General features: G+C 43.0%; 1 protein-coding gene across 1 annotated transcript; it reads left to right on the top strand.

The window, feature by feature from the left end:
* Positions 1 to 1,037: 1,037 nt before the first annotated feature.
* LOC118775699 (profilin-1-like) lies at positions 1,038 to 8,005 on the top strand. Its single transcript, XM_036525738.1, has 4 exons — positions 1,038 to 1,138; positions 1,331 to 1,500; positions 7,021 to 7,210; positions 7,827 to 8,005. The coding sequence occupies exons 2-4, from the start codon at positions 1,369 to 1,371 to the stop codon at positions 7,922 to 7,924; spliced, it is 420 nt and encodes a 139-aa protein (XP_036381631.1). The 5' UTR covers positions 1,038 to 1,138; positions 1,331 to 1,368; the 3' UTR covers positions 7,925 to 8,005.
* The last annotated feature ends 7,799 nt before the right edge of the window (positions 8,006 to 15,804 follow it).

The raw sequence follows: 15,804 nt of genomic DNA on the forward strand, positions 1-15,804 counted from the left end.
GAAATTCTGCATTAATTTACATGGTGTACTCAGAACCAGTTCTTCATGTTCTTTTTGGCCTATTACTTGTGATTTTTGGTTAATCATCAAATGCTGCGGGCCGTATCTCCAGTTAAGCTATTAGAATATGATTATAACATCAATGGTGTAATAAAACGGTTGTTGCCGCCTATATCACTAAGCGGACCAACCAGGCCCTTAAGATTCAAAATGCAATGTCTACAGCTGTATGTATTATCTATTACCTCATTTAAATTGATGCAGACAGATAGCCTACAGTTAAACTAAATCCAAACAATTAAAAGTTAAACCTAAAACCTAAATCCGAACAATTAAATGCACCGCTAATTCCAACACCAGTCAATCGATAGCCTTTGAAGATACACAAAGGAAGGGGGAGGAATAAAAATATAAAGAAGTAACAGCACACTACAGACTGATGTAAAGTTTCTCAAATGCTTTGACTGAGTGTGCTGATAAGTTTTTAAATATCATAGAGGATTTAAAGTCTGGTGATGTTTCACCGAGGACCATGTGCATGTCAAAGTTAGTATATCATGTTTCATCATGGATAAATAGGCCTAGGCCTAGGCCTACAGTAGGTCTGTTGGTGATCACCCACAACCCAGAATTGTGATTGCATGCATGATTAGTGTTTTTGTTTCAGTAAACGTCTGAAAATAAAATTCAAGATGGAAACTCATAATCTGTGCCTCTTAACTGACAGCTGAGACGTGACCGGCTGACTACCGGCTACCTTTTCGTGGCGTTCTACAGAACATTGCCTGTTCAAGTTTCGAGTACCTACACATGGGGATAAATTACATATTTAGCTAAATGCGCTGCGCACATTTATTATAATTACAAAGAAACGATCCTGAATGTGAAAAACAGAGGAAAACGAATTAAGAGATTGAAAGACGGTTCTACATTCGCGGTTCCCTGTTTTCCGCGTTTTTTTCCCCCTTCAGTTGTTTTCGGATCCTCCTCTTCCTCCTCCCCGCTCTTCTGCGAGTTTTGAGGAAGTGTCCGATGCTGTGGGCTGGCGCGCGCCGCCATGGTGCAATATAAATCCGTGTCGACTTCCTCAATCCCGTTTTGCAACTTTGCAAAAGTCATAAGGCTTGTGCTGCAGCAGGTAGCTCGTTCTTAATTCCTATTTAATTTCCGTGTCTGATAACATTTCAGGAAACCTATTAGAAACATATAAAATACAAAACAAAACCAGTTAGTCAAAATTTGCTTTTTTCCCGGTGCGCAATTTTAGTTTGGTAGACGTGTGTGCCTTTCCATTTTTCCACGTCCTGAACTTTCCCGTCTTTTTTTCCAGTTTCCTGACCCTCCACCAAAATTTAACAAGAGTCGGTGATGTCTTGGGACGACTATATCACAAATTTGATGTCTGGGGGAGAGATGAAAGACGCCGCAATCGTGGGGTGCGTGTCCGCAAGCGAGTCGGTGTGGGCGGCCCATCCGACCGGACAATTTAAAGCAATCACGGTAAAGTATCAACTTCACTAGCCCGCTCTTTGACCACGAGGCGATTCGCGGCAGGAAATGGGCTACATGCGAACCTCTAAAGGTGTATGCAAGATCGGCCTTGGGAAAACTATTATCCAGTTGACCTGTGGGGTTTTCCACTACTCGTTGTTTGCGCTTGTGTCCACCTGGATTTCCTTTCTCTCGTCCGTCCATGTGGTTTTAGCGAAAGTCAGTCCGCCCCTCACAGGTCGCTAACATGTAAAGCCCTTATGTGGCTGTGTACGCGGCATTCACGCCTTGATTTGATTCACTTTGTATAGAAAGCTAAAGGAAATGCTGGGATCTCGAACCGTTTATTAACAAGACCGTTGTTTTTCTTCTGGGAAATCTTGAGCTGTTTTACAGTATCTTTCAGGAATTTGAGGTGTAGTAGCTACATTTTAAGGCGTTGAAGCGCGTAATTCTTTTTCTAGGTGAGTCCACATTAACATAAAGAATGTGGATCATGGGCAAAAGAAGCTCCCTTTTCTGTCGGGTGGGAGGGAGGTGGGTGTCAGAAGGGTAGCCTACGCCTAAAGAAACCGGATGTGTTATGTGGCCGTCTTGGAAATTCATTCATGCTTCTCAGTTACAGAACCAGTACGTTGTTACTATGCTGGATGACTTTATTTAGCGGGTGTCCTGTAAAATTACGTTTTCAAGCGTTAGTTTTTGTAGTAATACATAGCCTACATATATACACATATAGTGTTTGATAAGTTACTTGTGTTGGAGAACAAAGGACTCGATGAAGTAACATTACGCATTCTCACGTCAAAGGTTGGTGGATCGAGCAATGGTGTCTCTAAAACGACGTGTTCTATCTGCAGACAACGCATAAAAACGAAACGGCGAACGACACATGGCTACTATACTAACAACACATGTATTCGATGTAACCTTACCGTTCTGAGTGTCACAGACACGGGTACCAGCGCTATCGTATATATACGTATATATACGTACATATGTAATATGCCAGTTATCTTGATTTTTAACGTGAATAAATCGATCGTGTCGTGAGTGAGGTCTGCGGATGAAAACAACCGTTCACAAATCGCACAACGAACTCTGCCAAAACCACCGTGCTCGTTCCACTGTGTCCATAAACCCTAACATCAGATCATCTGATAACGTGTTGTCTGGCAGTGCCATTGACGTACTTTGCGATTCAGGATATAGCTACAAATCGGCATTGATTCCGCTTGAGCCGAGTCTGCGTTTACTTGATTAGATCATATCCTTTCATACAACGTAGGTTAAGGGAGACCTTTCTGAACTACTTGCTTATCATGCTAGTGTCAGCAGAACTGACTAAACTAGCAATTTCTCGAAAACGGCAGCCACTCTGTGGATGTTTTTTTCAGATTGTAACGAGCTGCTTGGGTCTTATTAGTTCGAAACTTAGAAGATGGGGGGGAAACCTCAACTTTGACACCTCTCTGAAAGTGTTGCCTTTTTTAAGCAAAAGGAATATGAGTCCTATGATAGCAGGGCACTGGCAATGTATTTGAAGAGTTCAAAGCAGATTTAGAACTAAATATTCCTCCATTAAATTTAGTGTTAACTGTACCTGCTTGTGATGGCTGACCAAAGTTGTTAGTAAATCAAAGCAGTACTTACTGCCCTTGCAATTAAGGCACAAGTGCCAGGCAGCATTTGAACTGTGACCCCTGTAGCCTTCTGACAGTGTTGCATCTTTTGGAAAAATATCTGCAATCTGCATGAGGACCTGTATGGTTCTGAAAGAGGGATGGGTGGGGATCCTGGCTCATACTTTGGTAAATGTGGCCACAGTCCCCAGTGAAACTTCAAAGGGACCCCCAATCCCACCCCCCTCCCCTGGTTGTCCTTGTCCTGAAATATGAGCCAAACAATAGTTTGCAGACTTGCCAGCGTGAGTGACTTAAGGCCATCTCTGAAACCGACACAGTCAGCCCAGTCAGTCTTTCCCTCCCTCTCTTTTCCTGGTGGTCAGTCATGGTGAGCTGAGTGTGGTGCACAGGAAGACAAAGAACAGTGTGGAGCAGGCCTCCAGACCAGTCTGCTTCACTGGGGTCTGTTCCTGCTGTCTCTGGAATTAATGTAGCAGAAGTCTTTATCCAGGACAGCTTGGGTGGCTTAGAGGTCACCCTTTGGTGCCAAAATGTTACCACCACCAGGTAGTGAGGGGAAAAAGACAGTGACTTTATCTAATATTGTAAGAAAAATGGCCTTAAGCCATTTTGTCATAGGTTGTGTGCAGAACTGCACTTGGCCCTCTTTGTAGTGTTTTTCAGAGCATTAAAAATGACAGTACAGAGTACGAATTATACCAAAGCACATTATGACCTGCTGCAGGCAGTTATTGGGGTACTGGAACATTTACAGTATGAAAGATTACTGTCCATTCTTTGGCAATAATAAACATGACAGATGCATTTTTGGTGGAATTCTTTGCAAGCTGCCAGGGTGCTGTGCACGGCTGTGGTACAGGGAGGGAACATACCAGCCAGTCCTGTTTGTTGTTGCTGTTCAGTGGAGCAGCCTGCTGGCTCGGCCAGTGTGTCAGGGGCCGGTGTGTGTTTGGGGGGGGTGATGTGTAAAAATGTAACCTGTGCATGTCCCTCTGCATAAGGGAGTCTGTTTGGCAAAGTTTGTCTGTTTGGTAAAGTTTTGATGCAGAAGTCACAGGATAAAATCCTCTAGACATTTTAGTCATTGCTGTGAATATTGATATAACCAGAAAAGCGAAAAGCTGTAGATTCTGAACTGTGATACATGGCCTGGCCTGTAATTGGCTGTCTGCTCAGTGGCCTCCTTTGCTGCTCCCAGGTGTTGTTGGGAGGCAGAACTCTGAGTGTGACCTCAGAACCAGGAATGTTGTTTCAGAGCCCCAGATGTACTGCTTCCAGCCTGTCACAACTTGTGTGTTGGCAAAGAGCCCTGTCATTGCCTGGTCAGGCAGCCATATATCTGAAGCCAGACTACCTGTTGTTGAGTTCTGGAATCTGCAGATTCAAGGAGAGCTGGGGCGGAGACTGAGCACTGTCCCTTCCTGCGCGGCTGTGTTGTCGGACAGGTTGTCACAAGGTGCATATTTTTCTTTTATATTTCCTGCATTGAGGGGAGGCCTGTTGGTGTGATGCTAATGTCCTAATGATATCCTGCTCCCAGGGGACCCCTGGTGGCCAGTAGAAGGAATGTTTTACCAGAGTGCAGTTCTTTGGTGGGTCAGTAGGTTTTTCTTTGGAACTCTGCAATGCATGACTTGTTGAATCACAAGAACCTGTATTGGGTAAGGCCAAATCAAGGTATCTTGTCTGGTGAAATTCTGTGAAGCTTCCACACTCAGACTGATCACTGAAATGATTTTTTTTACAACACATAAAAAAACGGTACTATTGCTAAATACATGGAAGGAATCTATGTTTCAGTAAGGAATGCAGACTGCTTTTTTGATATCTGTTTAACACTCAAGCTGGTCTTTTAGTGATTTGAGCTTGACGGGTGGTGTTTGATGTGCTAGCAAGGGGTGAGTTGTGATGCCCTACCTTCATATTTTGGCCTTTCAGCATCCTGGGCCTAGGAGATGGAATGTTCTTCAACATCTCTGAAGGTAGTGAGTCTATGATGTCATATCCTGCCAAGCTTGGCAAATCTCTGGCCAGGGAGTGCAAACCCAACCAGGAATGAATCAGAATTTGTTTATTTTAATTAGATTTATTTTGATCAGGGAGGTTTTTGTTTTAGCACTTCAAACTTTTGCTTAAAAATGCACCATTTCAGAATATCCATCAGGTTTGCAGTGACAAACAGCTGGCTGCTTCAGGCTTTAATATCTGCAAGCTTTTGTTAAACAGTAGCTCACATGTTGGCAGCATACAATCCTTCCTCAAAGCTTCTCAATTTTCATGGAAACCCTCCATTAAGGGCCATTGCCTACTCATTTACCTTGCCTTCTGGAGGTCTGTTTTTTGACAGGGGTCAGAGGTCACTGGTCAATAATGGCCTCCTGTTGTCCATGTGAGTGCTTCCCAGATCTGCATTCCTGGGCCAGTCTCCATACAATAAGCTTTTAAATTCAGGGTCTAATTTGCTATCTTTGGTACTGGAGCACTTGAAATGAAATGACTGAAATACACTTTCATGTATCCACATGGTCAGATGCAGTGTTAGATGGTAATATGTCAAATATTACATTACATGCATTTAGCAGACACTCTAATCATGAGAGTTCCAGCACAACAGAAAATAAGTGTATCCATTCAATTAAAGTGAGCAACAGTGTCAGACCAGGCTAACAACACTCCCAGACCAGTGAGTGTGAGCATAACACTATTCAAGCCCTACCAATTGATAACTTGTGCTTAACTTGTGCTTTATATTAGAAATAATTAATGATAGATAAGGTGTTTTAGTAGTTGTGGTGGTGATGGTGATGATGGATCAGCTGATGTGATGAAGGAGCAATTTATTTACCCATAATGTGGCTGGGAGGTAATTAAATGGCCAGGTAGAATGGGAATTTGACCAGAATACCCAGGAACCCTACTTGCTTTCTCTAAGTTCCAGGGGACGTTTAGCAACTCGAGTGAGTGGGGACCTTGGTTTAATGCCTCGTCTGAAAGGCAGAATTGGGGGTGAGCTGCTGAGGCAGCATCAGCAGATGGTCTGTCCATTGAGTCTCTTTCATTAAACAGCTCCAGTTTGGTGCCTGAGCTTTAAAGGGCTGCACTGATGGCCGCATGTGAACGGTGTCTGGGGATCTCCAGGAATTCCCCTGAAATGTCTGTCAGGTTGGGGGCTGGGGCTTTGGTGTGGAAATGTCAACACTGTCCTGAATGCAGGACTGTTGCCCTCCAAATTACCCAACCTGTTTGCACCTTTGTGTAAGATTCTCTTGGGTAGACTCTCCCTACGTCATGCTTACTCATTATGGAGAGTTTGATACCAACATATAAATCAGAAGAGCCTTTGGAACTGTCTACCTTTTTTTAAGATGTCTGCTTAATACATGGCGCAGCTGATTATTTAATGCCATCACCCCAAAGCCTTCTCAGCTCTCAATTCACTTAATGCTTGAATATATTTTGTGACCTGCCCCCTAAAATGTAGTAGTGCTAATGTAGCAGAACTGAAATGAGTAGCTTGTGCAAAAACACAACACAGTCTACACCCGCTACATTAACATGCATTCAAACGTGGAATCATATCAAATCAACTCACACTCACCATGTGTTTGGGAACTGCTGCTAAATAAGTTTGTGGCAAATCACAAGAGGTAGCCGAACTGGGGTATAGGAGTTTTGGTTTGGTCCTAGCCTGCCCAGCAGGCAGATATGTAGTGTAGGATTCTGCCTCACCCTGCCCATGCCCAGAGGCATGTGCCTCTGACAATGATCAGACAAACATCCAGTGTATGTGCAGGCCAAATGTTAACAGTGTAACCCTCTCTAAACGGAGGACACAATGCGTGATATCTGATGGGGCACATGCATGTTTCAAACCCCCTCACAGGCAGCAGAAATTCGCCAGCTGGTGGGGAAGGACCGCAGCAGCTTCTTCAGTAACGGGGTCACACTGGGAGGCATAAAGTGCACCGTGCTGAGGGACACACTGAATGACGAGAACAGCATGGACTTGCGGACCAAGGCGTCTGAGGCGGACACTCAGACCTGCAACATCTCCGTGGGCAAGTCGAATACAGGTGACCCATCTTTCAAAATGTTTTTAATATTTTTACCATTAGTCCTGGGGAGTTGTGTTGGACGGTCCCTATGGCAGTGAGTAGCTGCTGTCTGCTTGCGGGCAGGGCTAAAACAGCTCCTCTCATCAGCTCATTGAATATTGTCAATATTGGGTCAGTTTTACTGTTGATTGTATTAGAATATGATCCTGTGGTTTCGTGAAAATGGGATGCGTTAGGAAATTGTGTAGCAAATGGGGCAAAGACAGAATGGGCAGCTCCTGCCGTGGGAAATGTCTTCATTGAGAGCAATCAAGTGTTTACAGGGCCATCACTTGCCTCCCTCCCTCAGCACCTGATCTCTATCATCAGCTTTTACACATCTGTTGATGTACTTCAAAACATGGAAAGGGTAGAGATGAGGGTAGGTGTCCGCCTCTGTTGGCTGGACTTTGTCAAATGAATTTTCCCCTTTTGTTTACAGAATTTGGAAGTCTCATTTCTTCATTGATTCTACTTTTTTTCCTGTTTTGTCGGTTTATTTCTGTGATTACTTATGTTCCATTGTCTGTGTCTGTGGGGTTCCTTTGTTTGTAGCTTTATGTTGGCTAATATGTTGTCTCTCTCTCTCCCCCAGCCCTAGTCATTTTGAAAGGAAATCATGGTGTACATGGTGGTACAGTGAACGTCAAAGCTTTCAACATGGCAGAACACCTGAGGAAAAGTGGCTATTGATTCCCCACCTCCTGCCCCCCCCCCATTTGCTGTCTATAGAATTGGACTGCATTGCTTTCAACCAAAAACCCTTCCAGCCCCCCCCCCCCCCCCTCCACTTCGACCACTAAGAATTTGAGATGTTTTGATACCCCATGGAAACAAACTTATGACGCCAAATAAAATGAATTTATTCTAAAAAAGGACCTTGATGTGTACTGTGTGTCTTCCACCGCTCAGATCACAAGTGATGAACCAAAACGTTTCCACAGTTTTAATGCTTTTTCATGTACTTGGCCTGTTGCACTGTGCTGTGAGGTGTTTAAAGTATACAAGGTGGACACTCTAATGGAGTTTAGTGTTTGTTGCTGACTTGCTCGGGCTCGCATTGTGTGTTCCGCTGTATTCCTTGCATTCACACCCATGGGATCTGACACCTGGGACAGGTGCGAACTTGTACAGCCAGCATAGGTATGTGTTTTGAAGTGAACAGCTTTATGGAATGCTTTGTGTGGCAGGCTCTGGGATAGGAATGCTGGAATTCAGAGCTCATTCAGGTGTAGTCTTTATGAGAAAGATGATTGCAGCAGTGGAGGTCCACATGCATTCATGCATAGTTCTCAAATGGAGTGGTATACAACTTCATACAGGTGAACACAGTGCTTGCAATGACCAGCGGTTGGACTCGGTCCATAACGTAGACAGTGGTATTGTTCTTTGAGACGAGGTTAATCATATTAATAATTGACCAGCCATTGCTGGCAAGCAGACAAAAATAATGTTAACAATATTACAATATTACAATATACACAGGCTGCCAACTCCTTTTCAAATTTCTAAACCTTTCAATGACTTTTCAAAGTCCCATAAAATTTCAATCACTATTTCCACACAATCTTGACCATAATCTATAGATTAGGGTTAACAAGTGAAAAAATGGAGAAGCAACTACATGTGTACTCACTGAAGACACATTATCCCAACTAGATGGGAGAATTTTAACTTTCTCATCAATACACGGTGGAAATGGTTGGCTAATATTACAGTTAATTCCATCACAGCGAGCACAATCAAATTCCATGACTTTGTAAAAATTTTGTGCGCAACATCTTACTGTAAAAGTTAGTTCATCAGATCCCAGATGGGCTGATATGGGGAAGCCTGTGTGGTAGTGCATCTTTGTGTACACACTAAATGGTCTGCAGACCTTCTGGTAGCTACCCACTTCCTGACATATTTTGTGGGGTTTCAAGAGGTAAGAGGAGGTCCAACCATTTTAATGAATGTTAGAGCAGAGACATTTTCAATTTTCAGTTGTGAGCGCAACAGTGTCACAGCTGCATTCATTTCTGAGATACCCCTGTCACATTCTGCACTGTTCACAGCAACGGTTTCCACTGCATGTTTAAGTTTCAGAAGGGACTTGTGCATTGATACACTGGCATTAATAATCCTTAAAAAAATCCTTAATACCCCTATAACTTTGCTTAACACCAGAGAATACTATTTTCAAAAGATTGCATAGCTTTCTTACTTCATTTTCCCCATACATTAATGGTAGAGGGCTTGGCCATGTGCTTTTATCCAACACATTGACTTTGTGAAAGAGTGATTCCTCTTCACTTGTGGCCATTCTTGTTTGCATGCTTTTGCATAATGCCTCATAGAACATTGTGGGATCTATTACCTTCTGCCTGCTGACACTCTGTAGTGTTATGCCATTAAAAGCACCTTGCTGCGCAGCCTCACATGCAGTTTTGTAGAACGGACCACTGTCTGGGTTCCTGCTCATGCTATTGAAAACATCTAGCTGCCTTTTTATCAGATTGACTGAGTGAGACAGTCTAATGTCTCTGGACCGCAGAGCCTCAGACAGGTCTTTAAGCTCCTCAAAGTGTGTCCATCTTCAGCCCAAGGTTTTTAACAAAAGCAATTGAACTCAACTTTGCTGATAGCCCCTCATGCATACATCTTTCACTTGAATTTCAGTTCAAATCTTATTTGCAGCTGTGAGGTGATTGTAGAGTGCAGCGTACATTGTCCAAACAGCGTTTACTGTTCTGAAAGATGAAGCCACCCACCTTATCCCTAAGACTCAACCAATCCTTCTCAAACATACACCTACTCCAGAGACTACAGCATCAAGCTCTTAAGTTCTTTGGTGACTGATTATACAGACAGTATAACTTGTCAAGGAAAGCTGTGAAGTGGTTGGTCTCTATGCAGTGTTGACTGCATCTGATAAAGACCACTCCAACCTATGGTTCAGACAATGCCAACCGATGAGGCAGAATCCCACCAGACATTCTTTAAGAAAAGCATCATCAAGACCATGTTTCAGCAGGCAGTTCAATAGGTCACTAGTGATTCCTGCAGTTGTATTCTCTAGCTCAAGAAGAACTAAGAAGAAGGTCAATGGCTTTGAGCTATCAACTGACGTTCTGAGGTACACAATAAGAAAAGATTTCTTGCTTCACAAGGTGCTTTCATCCACAATAACAGTGAGCTTTGGTCAGGTCACTCTGATACTTGCCAATAATGCTCGCCTCATCTCCTTTGATATAAAATGTACAATGTCTATACATGTGACATTTGAGTGAAGGATACAGCCAACATTTACACCATTTATCATCTGTAGCTCTATTAGTCCTGGATGATCAGAGTAAGGCTGTTTTTTTTTTTTTTTTGCAATATAGTACGCTATTCTGAAGACATTGTGGGTTGAAGCTAAAATTTAAGCTCATGTTTTAAGAAAGCTTGATTCTAGAGCTTCTTATCTTGTCTTTTCAGTATGTCTTCTGCTAATTTGTGACTATGCGAGACACTGTGTTCATTTATTTTCTTTCTCAAAGGTTTCATTTGCTTCTCATTGTTGTTGCCATATGGGCCTACCCTACAGTTCTGCCATTCACTAGAGAATGTGTTCCTCAGTTTTCCTGTTCTCATTGCCCCAAGTGACCCTGCTTCCCTGCATGATTTGCATCCCAATTTTTTTATTTTTAACTATAAGAAATGGATAAGTCTTGGTGAAATATTCAAATTGATTTTTATTCCAGCAGTCAGGTAAGTTCTCACTTGCTGCTCCTACACTGCTCCCCTTTCCAGCTCCTCTCTCCTCCCCAAGCTCCTCTGCTCCTCTCTCCTGTCCAAGCTGCCCTGCTCCTCTCTCATCACCTGCCCTGTTCTGCTCAACTCTTTATTTAAATGAGGGGAATTGACAAAGGAAAAGGAAAACCTTAATATTAAGTGAAAGCACTGATGGCATGACATGATGATGAGAAATCTGACAACAGATTGAAAATGCGCCAAGGGACAATATAAACTTTAACTAGCTTGGCCATTCAGTTTCGTACTTTTATATCAAGAAATTAAATCATGATTAGATTACCTAGTGACTATGTTGCTACTAAAAGATACTTGGCTTTGGCACATGTGCCTAGCTAAGCTAGATCAGTAGTGATGTCTGATGTACCTTTTGAAGAAGTCTGTAAGATTCCTCCTCTTTGCTTCACTCATTTCTACATGTAACTTTAACCTCTGAAACTTTGAAATTGAAAGGAAATAAATGTATGCAACATACAAACATTATCTAAGTGAAAATAGGAGTGTAAAAAGTGTAATAAACTAAAATTAGATAAAGCCTTGTTCCCATGACAGGCAAGAAAAAGAGCACAAGCTAGTTCATTTTCATTCATTAATGTTATAGCTAGGAAATGGTCAAACTAACCGGCATAACCTGGGCATGGTATAATTTGAGTTGATTTTATTAAACTAGAATTGCATGTAATGCATGGACAGTGCATAATCGGGGTGGGACTGATTAGGCTGTTGAACTGTGGCAACAGCTAGTTTGTGAACCTTGTCATTTTCTGCTGCCTAATTCATCTTTAATGACAACGTACTGCACGATATTGTTACGCTCATCCATTATAAACAACTATTGTACTATTGTAGAGTACAGATGACTGAACTCCTGACGGTTTAAGGAGTAGCCTACCATTTTTTAGTGTCCCAGTAGCTATCAATAAACAAATACATCCCAGTCCCAAATGTCGCACCGCCATGAATGTACAACGTGCTTGAATGCCAGCCTGTGCTGCCACTGTAATCAATGCCCCGCTGCTATAAATCTAGTTTTCTGTTAATACAGTTTTGCATTTTTTTCCACTGTTTATATTTCTGCGTGGCAAACACAGCAAGCATGTCATCTGGTAGCTCATATAGATCATTGTGACTTAACGTCAATGATGGATAGGTCACCTAATTAATGTAGGCTATAGGCAAGGGTTAAATTTGGCCGGGGCTCAGCCCCGGTACATAGGCCTACGCTCTTCTATGTCATCAGGGGATGCTCAGCCTTGCACATCTTCAACAATGTATATATTTTTACACTTTTCTCGTTGTTAATAATTCAAAACAATGACTAAAGCACGCCGTTTCCTTCATAAATGAGGTGATGTCAGAACTTGCGAACATCAGAACTTTCACACGGTTTCCCTTTTTTCTGTCAGTGGGTTTCCTTAAAACCCTTTCACACGTAACTTATTTTTGTGTTACGTTACATGGTTCGTTATGTTTTCATTATCGTTATTAAGCTTCTCATAGTTTTCAGTTAACATTTGCTATATTTTTAATGTTAAATCACTGTTTCCTCAAAGTTAAAATTGTTTTTCCAATCTAGTTCTCTAATCGCACATGCGCTTTTAGCATATGCGCTAAACGGCTAATCACACTGGTGGTTAAAAGCTACCTGGCAGATCTGCAACCTCAGTCACTTGTCAGAGTAGTGAGGAAGATGCTGCCTGTCAGTCTGAGAGGGCTCAGAGATGCTGCCCATATTTACTCCCAACCAGTGGCGTCATTAATTCCGATCTTTCGGGGCTATAGCCCCGAATATTTTCACCCTGAAAAAGGAGGTGTTTATAGCAAAAAAACAGACCGACTGTGTAACAGAGCGGAACTTGACATGTAGCATCCAAAGGTGTGATAATATTTATTTATTATAAAGGTAGATATAACCTCCCCAACCTACCGATGCCGATCTCCCTTCAAAAAAAAAAAAAAAAAGACACGCCCAGGCAAACTTGACTGAGCCCTGGATCTAGAAATGTCCCTGCCCCCAACAGAAAGATTTCCAGGCACACAGTAGGCCACCAGCTGGTTTGCTAGTTTACGTAAAATGATGTCAACTGTCGTTTTGGCTTGGAATGCAGGTGTCAGACAATTAACCCGCTCACAAACAGATGAACTAGAAGTCACCGGAATACTGAATCAATACAGTTGCTGTGAAGCAGTGTTATGTTTTCATTCGCCCGATTTATTGAGGTAGAATTAGCGCAAAACTTGAAGCAAATCAAGGCAGGATGCCTTGTCCCCTTATTTACAAGTAAAGATATCTCTTGTGGCAACCTAAACTAAATGCGGGATTATGTTTATGCATAACTCCATGAATACACAAGAAAAGAGATGTTTTCTCACGTACAGTAACGACTGTGTCCGTGTTAAATTCAGGGTACAACTCTTCACCATTCACCTTAGCTAACTCTTTTCATCTCTGCTGGATGTACAAAATTGTTTTGGGAGTTTGTGGGTGAGTTACTGCAACACTCTCCTCTCAGGCCTCCCAGCCTGAACCACCCAGCCTCTGCAGCTCATTCAGAATGCAGCTGCCCGACTAATCTTCAAGCTCCCCAAATTCTCCCATGTTACTCCCCTGCTTAAGTCCCTCCACTGGCTTCCTATTGCTGCAAGGATCAGATTCAAGACGCTGACCCTCGCCTTCTCTGCAATCAACAGGACAACGCCTACCTACCTCCAAGACCTGATCCAGCCCTACACACCAGCCTGGCCCCTACACTCAGCAGCAACTGGACGTCTTGCTCCTCGCACAGACAAAGCGGGAGGTTCTCGCTCTGCAAGGCAACGATATTTCTCCTACATCGCTCCCCAGTGGTGGAACGAACTCCCTGCCCCTCTACGAACAGCTCCATCACTCCACTCTTTCAGACATGGTCTGAAGACACATCTCTTCAGAGTCTACCTGGACTGACCTATCACACAATCGCCACCCCCCCCCCCCCCCCACTCACTTCCCAACTCCTGTCTTCTATCATCTTTCAGCTCCCCATCAGGATCAGTGCTGTTATAAATTGCAAATGCAACTGACCCAACATGTCTGGTTGGTTTTATAGCATCACAGACACAGTGCAATAAATAAAGGGACTATGACACAAATACCTAGTTTCTGTGATAAGAATTTTGTGATATTTCAGTGCAAAGTAGCCTATGTTTGGACTTGAAATGATATGAGTGTTTTAATAAATATGTTTACATGAAAGTGGTGTAGCTGCACTCCATCATAGACTAGAGAAAATCTGTCATTTCAAGTTGAAAGGGAAAATCACAGGTATTGTTTGGTGCAATATACAGTTTACATGAGCAATAAATGTGGCGATATCAGTCGACACCACAGGCCCCAGGTCTCCTCTTCCTTCACGGAATCACAATACTGAGCAGGGAACATGGGGATGATCATCATAATAGTTAAAATAATTGTTAACTGAATCAGTCTGACATTACTTCATGATAATGATATTTAATGATATTTCTTCTTGACTGTTTTATAGTCAGAGTTGAGGTGTAATATTTTCCGCTGTGCTCTGCAGATATCTGGGATCAGGTGAGTCATTGAACAGCCTGGCGGTCACATACCACATGGGAAACTCCACAGTGGTGCCCTGCATAGAGCTGACCTGCGACGACTCTTGCAGGCCTACGTATCCTGGCTGACAGTGTGCGACTGGACAGCCATCGCCCTGAGCTTCACTGAGAAGGCTTCCCCAGCTGCCTGGAGATGATCGGCAGGAAGCATGTCACTGCTCAGGTGCAGGCAGCCAGCTGGAGTACACAGTGACTGTGCTAGGCACTCGTCGACACAGAGCTCCGCCTCTGAGCACATGGAGGCCATGAGGAACATGGGCAGGAACCACTGATCCTGGGAGGCGTACGATGTCCGCCACAAGTTCTGCAGGTTTTTCAACTCACCTGAAAGGGGCGTGTCCTGGCACAATGGGTTGGGGTGACCCTCACACCTACTTCCTTTTTATTGGACAGTTATGTAGCATTTTTGATTTTTGTAATCATGACTACTATTATTTTTTATAGATTTTTTCAGTAGTGTTCACATGTATTATGCTTGCTTAATATGCTAAATAAATCCAAGTTTTGGCTCTGCTTGTTCATTAATAATAAGTACTCATGAAATTCATTGTGTTTTGTGGGCTTTTACGTGCAGCTTAGTACACTGATGAACAATACTGTATTAATGCATCATAATGCATTACATTACATGCATTTAGCAGGCACTCTTATTCAGAGCAATGTCCAGTGCAATAGAACATAAGTGTATCCATTCAAGTTACATGAGCAACAGTGCAGTAATGCAGAATGGGGACTGAATGTGAGCATATTCAGGAGTGTTCTCAGAGCAAAATCAAGCCTCATTCCAAAACAAAACCATAGCATCCGTGGAATATTCTCCCCGAAGAAGATCAAAGAATAAATCACCCACACTCTGTGAAAGTGAATGAGTGTTTGATTTAGTCATAGATCAGCTCTAATCAGCGCCTGTTTGATATTGACCTATGTTAGAACACAGTAGACATCTCTGTTCTCCTCAAGCCTCTCACCCATTGGCTAGTGTAAACATACCAAAGGACAGGCAGACATTTCAAAGGTTTGTGGCCCTCATGGTCACAGGGAGTTGGTGCCAAATTTAGCCCCATGGTGAAGGGTAGAGGTTTGCGTAGGTCCAGGGGTGTGATGATGCCCTTTCGCTTCGAACCCACGGCCAGTCTCACATTACCCCCCCCCCATTCCCTCCCCCCCAAATGAACTCTGAC

Source organism: Megalops cyprinoides, chromosome 3 (genome assembly GCF_013368585.1).
Source record: "Megalops cyprinoides isolate fMegCyp1 chromosome 3, fMegCyp1.pri, whole genome shotgun sequence".
Classification (NCBI taxonomy): domain Eukaryota; kingdom Metazoa; phylum Chordata; class Actinopteri; order Elopiformes; family Megalopidae; genus Megalops; species Megalops cyprinoides.

What these genes read in the sequence shown, in the direction of transcription:
- LOC118775699 (XM_036525738.1), top strand. Translation starts at nt 1,369, where the DNA reads ATGTCTTGGGACGACTATATCACAAATTTGATGTCTGGGGGAGAGATG. An exon ending in GACAATTTAAAGCAATCACG is followed by an intron (nt 1,501 to 7,020) that starts GTAAAGTATCAA and finishes ACCCCCTCACAG; the next exon opens with GCAGCAGAAATTCGCCAGCT. An exon ending in CGTGGGCAAGTCGAATACAG is followed by an intron (nt 7,211 to 7,826) that starts GTGACCCATCTT and finishes TCTCTCCCCCAG; the next exon opens with CCCTAGTCATTTTGAAAGGA.